Source organism: Phallusia mammillata, chromosome 6 (genome assembly GCF_965637545.1).
Source record: "Phallusia mammillata chromosome 6, kaPhaMamm4.hap1.1, whole genome shotgun sequence".
NCBI classification, from domain to species: Eukaryota; Metazoa; Chordata; class Ascidiacea; order Phlebobranchia; family Ascidiidae; genus Phallusia; species Phallusia mammillata.
This window is the reverse complement of record NC_137257.1, coordinates 4,258,035-4,267,260: the sequence shown is the minus strand read 5'-3', so window position 1 is coordinate 4,267,260 and position 9,226 is coordinate 4,258,035. Positions and strand designations below refer to the sequence as shown.

Below are 9,226 nucleotides of genomic sequence, written 5' to 3'. Positions count from 1 at the left end.
TTTTAGATGCCCAGTTTAGGCTTAATATTCACATGTGTGTTAAGAGTGGTACTAAATACTGTATGGTGCCGCATGTTAACACTTGTAAGAAAATTAAGCCCAAAATGTATCTGAGATTAAATTATATAGTTATGTTTGTTATAAACCCTCACCCAGACCCTAATAGCCCTAACTGTCAACATCTTAGTTAGTTTTTTTAGTTTATTGCGTATAGATTGCGTAGATGGCATATTTAAGAGCAGCCCTTAAATATTGTCTGTTATTTATTTGGCGTTTTTTATATACAGGTTGTTTTTATTCTTTAGTACAGATTTTTTTAAGTAAAAATGAACATGTTTAATACTACTACCGTAAAAAAGCTGCTCGGGGCAAAAACGCTCGAACTGTCGTACCCCGAACAAAAGCAGACAGAAAAGTTTCTTAGAGCACTTATCAAGAAGGTCAAGAAAGGGAAGATGTTGGATGATTTGGAAAAAGCTGTAACGGACAGAACATCGCACACACAATGTGTTACTGTATCAATGTAAGCTGTTTTATTTTCGTTTTTCTGTAGTTTTGAAGTATTTTAAAAGTTTTTTGACTTCAAACCAGTGATTTTCAGCATATGGGTTGCGACCCCATTGGGGGCTGTTTGCTATTTTACTGGGGCAGCACAGGCTTTTGATAAAAATAAAAGTACATATAATCTACAATGGGTTTTGTTTTGGTATCTTCTATTCTTTTTTGCCTAAAATACAACTTTAATCTTTTTATTGTTAAAAAACAATGGAAATTGTTGAAAGAGGGGCAACATTTACACTGATTTGCTAAAAAGTCATCCAGATGAAAAAGGTTGAAAATAACTAGTTGAAACAGGTAATAATAATGACCAGGTGATTTACAATTTTTATGTTTTTTTACAGTTCTGAATGGAAAACTTTATGGGAAAATCCAGATGTTATCAACACAAATGGAGAGTAAGTTGACATTAATAGGATTTACATTCTAAAAAAAATACAATGTCGTTGTTGTTGAGATTCAAAGGCACCTAGGGCATTTGCATTTGTACCATTAGAACAGTGTAAAAAAAAGGCTAAGTTTTTATTAGTGTTTCAGGTGCAGTAGATGTTGAATGAGAGTCACTAATATGAAGTTGAGTACAAGGTTCCAGTAAGAGTGAGTCAAAAGAATAAGTAATCATGTTTTAGTTTAGTCAAGTTTAGTTAGTGATGGGACGAGTACTCGGTACACGGTATCGAAATATTTTGTCTCAGTTTTCGATACCAACATGCGAGTACCGAAGGCCGATTTACACCATAAGAATGCGGGCAACTTTTGGCCAATATTTGCTTTGGACAGCACAAAATCGGGAAAAAGTTCCGCTAGGTTACGTATATTTTTTTCGCTATCTTGTGGTGATTACATTTTTCGGCATGTGTGTGTGCACGTCTGTACCCCGACCATGGCAGATAAATTAACCAGTGATATACAACTAAGTACAACGCTACACTTAAATACTCGGTAATCGTACTCGGTATCGAAGGTATATACATGTGGTACTCGTACTCGGTATCGGTACTCGCTTCAAAACCTGGTATCGTCCCATCACTAAGTTTAGTTGCGCCTGTAAGATTTGTGTCGAGCAGTGGTTCTCAACCCCATACTGATTGCATACCACCAAAGGACATAGGCCGATTCTTCTTGACTTGGACAGTATATATATATATATATCTGAAACCAGCAAAGTGAGCAGTTTCCAAAGATGTTCAAGACATCGGTTTTGCCCAAAACCAGGGCTTTTCGGTTGGGTCAGTTAAGTTTTATGATCTGGTTTGAATTAGGTATAGCAAAAAGCTACTCGCTACCACCTCCAAAGCTCCGGCAGAACACTGGTGGTATGTTTACCACCGGTTCAGAACCACTGGTTTAGAGATACCCTAAGCACTGGTGTACATATATATTCCTTCAAGTGTGCAGTATTTTGTCCATTTATCTTTAGGAGGCACAATGTGTATTTTCAAGAAACATATTATGTTTTTTCTGGTAGGTTATACATATTCAAATAGGGATTTTTTGTTTCGCTATAGTAGGCATTTTGTGTTAAAAATTGAACAAATAGAATTGATTAATTTATACGAACTAGTCTTAGAATTTTTTTAATGCAATGTTTTGATTCGTATTAACTCACAATTACATATTTTTCAGTTCTCGGAACATGGTTTTGCCACATGTATGGGCTTGTAGATTCTGGCGTTTTCCCCATCTGAAGTCCGCAGTGGAATTATCAAGCATTTCATCTTGCGAACATAGTTTTGAAAAAAATGCTAATGAAATTTGCATTCAACCTTTTCATTACAATAAAGTAGAGGCCCCAGGTAAATAGTTTCTTCGTATATATATATATATTGTATTGTATCTGGGCATCTTTTTCTATGTTTGTTTGAAACTTATGTGTAAACATCTCGGAAATAGTAAACCAGTGCTCTTCAACAGGGTATACTGTATATCCAAGTGTATACTGCATCAAAACTACGTTACACAACTGATTAATGGTATATTATTATTCGATGTTTTTCTTTCTGCTGTAAAATATTGCTAGTTTCGCTGAGATTTTCCTTTTAGAATTTGCGGAATATAAACATATTACGCAAAAGGTCGTTAATATCTTAGTAGATGACTGAAACTCTATATTTGGAAACAGGGGCGTATCCAGAAATTTTTAAAGGGGGGGTCCAACAATTTTTTTGGGGGGAAATCCCTAATGACGTCACACGTCGTTCAAAACGGCGCGTTATGCGGCAAAGCACTTTTTCCAAAATTGGCGGTTTCTCTACCCATCTAATTGACAGGAAGAACAGGTAATTTTAGCGAAAGCTTTGTAGTTTTCTGATTTCGCCGCTGCGATCTAGCTTACTCAGCCAAACTGCAGCTGCAAAATAAGCGTGACTGTCAGGTAATCAAAATCCGTGCTTAAAAAAACAGGGTCCAATTTCTAAAGAACTAAATCTCTTGCTGAAGCGGTAATCCTACTGTTACGTTGCGCAAAGTCACGAATGCACTAAAGGTGGTAACCGCAGAAGGCATAAATTGTGCCTGGCAAGTAACAAATTACCCTAATAACATAACTCGATTTACATCGATCTAATGTTTTTGGCAAACTATTACGTGTTTGGCGGATCAAAGCAACACAACATTACACGTTTTTAACACTTTTAAATTGTTCAAATGCAAAAACAGTTTGATATGTTGCACTTAGTGCAGTTACCACTTGGCAAGAAACTGCTACCAGCGTCCTAGCCGGAACGTAACTTTCCGATTGTTAGCGCATAAACCTCCTTATTAAACCCTTGTTACGTCACAATTGGCGATTAGATAACAAGCGAATAAAAGACATTAAAGGCTCGCGTCTTTGAGATAACGACTCCCTGTTATCACGCAGTGGCAAACGGAACGATTTTGGCCTATTTAATTTACGCACAACTTTTTAAAAAGGGGGGGGTGTCCGGACCCCCAAAAAAAACCCTTGGGTACACCACTGTTTCGAAATGATTTTTAATATGGGAACAAGTTTAAAACCACTATGTACGTAGAAGAAGTATTTGTGTAGTTTAGCAAAAGCCATAACTTTAAGGTCATTCTTGTAACCATAATTGAAGTGTATCAGTAAAAAACAACAATCAGTACATACAAACAATTTGTCATTCATATTTACCGAAAAGTTTCAGTAATGTCAAGAAAGTCCATAAATCATGTACTTTGGGTATTGGCTTTTGAACTCAAGCTTTGTAGTAAGCTTGTTGAACAACTGGTTGATTTTTTGCAGCCTTGCCTCCCGTTCTTGTTCCCAAGTCAACTGAACCAGTTCCCTCTCGAGATCAGCTTCCTCCCATAAATATTGAAGGCAGCAATATTCCAAACGAAACATTTAGCGGACTCGAGCCATCACCAAAATTTGGGATTCCAGGTAATTTTTTGTCACTATTTTATTGACCATGTGTTGCTTCAGAAAACACAAATCATTGGTTTACTTAAGTGTTATAAGTCGAACAGCTTATCATATGGGTTCAGGTTCGGTTCGGGTTCACTTTGTTTTTAGGGGTTTAGATTTGGTTCGGGTTCGGTTGAGGTTTTTAAAAATGTATATTTTCGGGTTTTGTTGCGGTTAGGGCAGAAGAAATTTGACAGTGTATTGTTATTTTTGATACGCCCTGTAAGGGTTTAACTCTGGTTCGGGTTTTTAGGAAATCATTATTAGCAGTTCGGGTTTAATGAAATAAACCTCTTAAACCAGTTTGCGGGTTCGGGTTCAGTTCCAGTTCGACTCCCTGGTTATGAAGCCATAAGTATAAGTTTTTTTTTCATTTTATTACCAATACATCATGCTTTCTCAAACAATGTAGCAAAGTTACCCGGTGTTTTCTATAGACATTGAAAACAATTTCTTAACAGATACTCCACCAGCTGGATATATCAGTGAGGACAGTGAAGCACAAGATCCTGATGGGAACAGTGTTGCTAACAGCCCACACCCACCAACATACAACTCTGGTAACAGACGTTATTTATCATTCTTTTCAACTATATTTTGTTTTTATACTGATTTGTTTTCAGACACTGAAATGCCTTACCAACCAAACCTAGCTGCGCAAATGTTGGGTAAGTTGTTTTCTAACTGTGTCAGTTTCAGTTACAACATTTACATTTAAAGTCTATTTGAATGCTACATCCACCCCAGGATTTTAGTACATTCTGGTCATTTAATGCATCATATAAGTATTTTGCAAAATACCCAACATTAACACTTATTTTGCTAAGATACATTCATTCATACTGGGACCGGCCGCAGACCAGCGACCATAGCATACTCATACATAAATCACAGAACATCTGCCCCGTTGAAGGTGCTACTCTTCCAACCATTGAACCAAGCCACTCTCCCAACCATTCTTATATGGCAAGGCACAGATTAGAAAAATCTAGACTGCGATGGGATTCACACCAATGACAGGAGGGGCCTACTACATATGCAGCATACAAGGCAGGCAAAATGGCTTGCAATTCGACCTACAGTAGGTTCACCACTGAGTCTGTGTTGCTCATTTTGCGGAGCATGAGTCTGGGAAGGCTTTCTGTTGTGAGTTTGAATTCCACCGCAGGCTAGAGTTTTTTAGTCTGTGCCTTGCCAATTGCTATGTGGGAATGCTGAGAGGCCGGCTTGATTCTGTGTAACGGTTTCAGTAGGCCTGGCATACTATTAAACATATATATATATATACATATTGTTTCAAGTTTTGAAAATTGGTAGTTTGTCTAGAACAGTGGTTCTCAAACCTATATGGATCGCGTACCACCTGACAACTTTTTTTATCGCTGCGTACCACCTAAAGTCCTAAATCCTGTTTGAATGGATAGACCAAGAAATAGGCCCCGTTTCTCAACCTGGCTTGCATATTTAGCAATTTCAAAGAATGTCCAAAACACGACTTTCGCCCAAACCAGGGCTGATCAGTTGGGTCAGTTGAGTTGCAATTTTAGATTGGACTTAAATTAGGTATAGCAGAAAGCTACTCGCGTACCACCTGAAAAGTTCCTGCGTACCACAGTTTGAGAACCACTGGTCTAGAACATAATTCCATAGTAACTACAGTCTTTTTTTCCTTATTTCGTTGTTTTTGCCTGAAGTGGTGGTGCCAAACCTTCACATAATACATCTTGTTTAGATGCCCAACCAGTGGCTTACAGCGAACCACCTTTCTGGTGTGCGATATCCTACTACGAAATGAACCAGCGAGTTGGTGAAACGTTCCATGCATCGCAACCATCACTTACTGTGGATGGATTTACAGATCCCTCAAACTCTGAACGATTTTGCTTGGGATTGCTATCTAATATAAACAGAAACCAACAGATTGAACTCACAAGACGGCACGTTGGTAAGTACAGCGATTTAACCTAAATTTAATGTTGTAATTTATATAGCAAGAAACACTCAGACAGTTTTTATATGCACAAGCGCCAGCAACTGTTTTTAATGCGCACATATCTGTAGTTAAGAACTTGTTAAATGATGATTAGGTTTTGTATAAGTCTGAAGACGTCGTTGATAAACATCAAGATTAAAAGATAAACCACATGTCTTTAAAAACCACTCAAAAGTAATCAATAAACAGTTATTGTCAGCTTGGCCACCACATGATGAGGGGTTACTCTTCGTCAACTTATAGGTATCACTAAACACACAGTTAAGGACAATTTGATAGAGATTATGTATACTGTAGGTTTGGGAGTATTTTTTCTAGTTTTTTTTTTGCTAACTGTATACAAAAGGCTAAAATTGGCCTGTTGCTTTTTGCTAATTTGTCCTTAGGAATCGAAAAATAATGCACTATTTTTGTACCAAAACTAATTTGCATAAATATGTGATTCGTTTTTGCTTTTCGTTTTTTGAGTTTTATAAGCTTCCAAATATTTCATAAACATCCACTGACAAGCTGACAATAAGATTTTAAAAGTTTGCTTGAGCTATTGCTAAAATTTCCAACATCTCAACGCATTTACATATTTGTTTCCCAGGCAAAGGTGTGCGCTTGTACTATATTGGAGGTGAGGTGTTTGCGGAGTGTCTGGGTGAGAGTTCAATCTTTGTGCAAAGTCCAAATTGTAATAAGCGATATGGTTGGCATCCAGCTACAGTGGTGAAAATTCCACCAGGTAGGACAAAAACATCTGTATAAGATCCACTGATATAGTTGTTTCAATTGGCAACTTTTTTGTTTATGACTGGACTGTTTGTGATTTTTTGTCTTTTTTTACTCTCTTCTCTTTACTGGATGTTCAAGGCACAGTGGCGGGATTCAAATGTTTTGTCAGCCGGTTCTATCACAAAAGTCATATTTTTTAGCCAGTTCTGTGTACAAAAAGTCCATTGACAGTAACCAGTTCGCTGATCTCATAAATTTCGTAAGACGGTTCTATAGAACCGGTGCGAACCAGCTGAATCCCACCACTGGTTAGGCACCCTTTGAGCTATGAAAGATTTGTTTAAATTCAAATTTGCAGTAGCAGACGATACCACACCACACAATATGGGAGAACCTCTTTCAAGGGCATGTACTGTTTATGTCTACCATCTTCTTTTCTTCTGTCGGACATGATTTTATTTCAAGTCGTGGTTCATGATGAGTGGTTTAAATTTACTTTCTCCTATAAAAACCAGGCTCTATGACTAGTGGTGGAATTAATTTTTTTTGCCAACTGGTTCTATCACAAAAGTCACATTTTTCAGCCAATTCTGTTACAAAAAGTCCATTGGGCAGTAAACACTAATGCTTACCATTTCGCTGATCTCGTAAAATTTTGTGAGACAGTTCTATAGAATCGTTGCGAACCGACTGAAACCCACCGCTGTTTATGACTGTATTGTTATATGACAAGCAAAAACAATATTTTCAATGTTTTTAATACAGGTTGTAACTTGAAGATTTTCAACAACCAAGAGTTTGCAGCTTTGCTCTCGCAGTTGGTGAACCAAGGTTTTGAAGCGGTTTACCAACTTACACGCATGTGTACCATCCGCATGAGTTTTGTAAAGGGCTGGGGAGCAGAATACAGGTGTGTGTACAACTTTATTTTGCTCTTGGAATATTATGTTCTGTTGACACACATTGTGAAACTGATTGCTATGTATCAGATTGATTACATGCCTGTCTTTTATTGTAAACCATAGATAAACTTGGGGTACATATCATCCAAGTAACATTTACAGTGAACCAGTGCCGGATTAACCATTAGGCAAAGTAGGCATGTGCCTACAGGCCAGTCAAAAATCCAGGCCACTTTACAACATTGATCTTTGTGACAATGATTTGGCAACACTGATAATTCTATTTTTTTAGTTGGCAACCCTGATTTTCGGGCCACTTATAGAATGTGCCTACAGGCCAGCAGACCCTTAATCCAGCACTGCAGTAAACCTGTGTTAATCTGGACCCGCTTGGACCAAACCATATTGTCCAGATTAGGCGAAGATCTGGATTAACCCATGTCAATTAGCTCCCTCAGTTAAACCAGATGTTTTGGTTAATCCAGGTCTTCACCTAATTCGCACAAAACTTAAGGTACAAATGATTTGTAATGTGCTAAGGCTTCAACTAATCGACATTGGTTAATCCAGACAAATTTTTGATCCAAACGGGTCCGGATTACCTGTGGTTTACTGTAAGTGCCAGTAGTCTTTTTTATTTACTGGAAATCAATCATTTTTACACAAACAAATTTACATTTACAAACCAGGAGACAAACTGTTACGGCCACCCCCTGTTGGATAGAACTTCATCTCAATGGCCCCCTCCAGTGGCTTGACAAGGTTCTAACGCAGATGGGATCTCCCAAAATTCCATGTTCATCTGTGTCATAAATACATAAAGTGCCATAAACAGCATTGTAAATACCGTTACCTGTTGTGTTCAACTGCCCTTCTTATCGTTTTCTTTTTCACACATCTTTGCTTTGCTTGGTACCCGCCCCCTTCCTGTACATTTTCGCGAAAGTTCATCATGTAGCAGTTGCAGACTACTCTTCTCTCCGCCGTTCAGTGCAAAAATTAAATTGTGAATGCTTGTGACTGTGCTGCGCGTGTAGTGTAAATAAACACACACATCAATCGTATGCAATTTTGAGCAAAGGGGTAAAGTCGGACTTAAAATATTTCTAAGTCGGAGATGTGATATTTTTGGTGACTTTGTCGCGCTTTTTGTGGTGGAGTTGGATTCGGTTTTCAGGTGTTTTGATGTCAGTGTTGTTTTTGGCAACTTTAATTGTCAGCCTAAAAAACAATGAATTATGCAAGGGCACAAAACTTTGTTTTTGATCAGAATCGGCAATTTTTTAAGGAGTGGAGTTCGAGTCAGAACGATTTAAACCTTTAAAGTGTGCTTTGTATCACATGTGCAAATTTTAAAATTCATTACCGAAAGTATTTAGCTTAGTATCTAAAGTATTTTGAATTTAAAAAAATCAATTTCAGCATTTTTTAAGCTTGAGTAATTTTAGGCCTGATTCCAAAGGCCTTTATTTAACCCTGCTGAGGACGAAATGTGCATTTACTTTATATTACAACAAAATTAACAAGCGCTTGCATATTGCAATTTATAAACGTTGGGTGTTTTGTGTTCGGTTTTAATTTTTTTGGTAATTTTAATTTTTACAATGATTTCTATGTGGTAATAGGGAATTCCCCGTGACACCA

At 37.5% G+C, this 9,226-nt stretch overlaps 1 protein-coding gene across 1 annotated transcript; it reads left to right on the top strand.

Moving 5' to 3' along the window:
- The first annotated feature begins 268 nt into the window (after positions 1-268).
- Positions 269-8,646, top strand: LOC145233158 (SMAD family member 3-like). Its single transcript, XM_080097826.1, has 10 exons — positions 269-523; positions 903-956; positions 2,185-2,354; positions 3,803-3,943; positions 4,429-4,527; positions 4,591-4,635; positions 5,700-5,912; positions 6,553-6,690; positions 7,446-7,590; positions 8,272-8,646. The coding sequence occupies exons 1-10, from the start codon at positions 327-329 to the stop codon at positions 8,393-8,395; spliced, it is 1,326 nt and encodes a 441-aa protein (XP_079953952.1). The 5' UTR covers positions 269-326; the 3' UTR covers positions 8,396-8,646.
- The last annotated feature ends 580 nt before the right edge of the window (positions 8,647-9,226 follow it).

Excerpts from the sequence above, each read along its gene's own strand:
- LOC145233158 (XM_080097826.1), top strand. The coding sequence starts at position 327 with ATGAACATGTTTAATACTACTACCGTAAAAAAGCTGCTCGGGGCAAAA. Across the intron at positions 4,528-4,590 it reads CCCACCAACATACAACTCTG|ACACTGAAATGCCTTACCAA; the intron begins GTAACAGACGTT and ends ATTTGTTTTCAG. Across the intron at positions 7,591-8,271 it reads GGCTGGGGAGCAGAATACAG|GAGACAAACTGTTACGGCCA; the intron begins GTGTGTGTACAA and ends TTTACAAACCAG.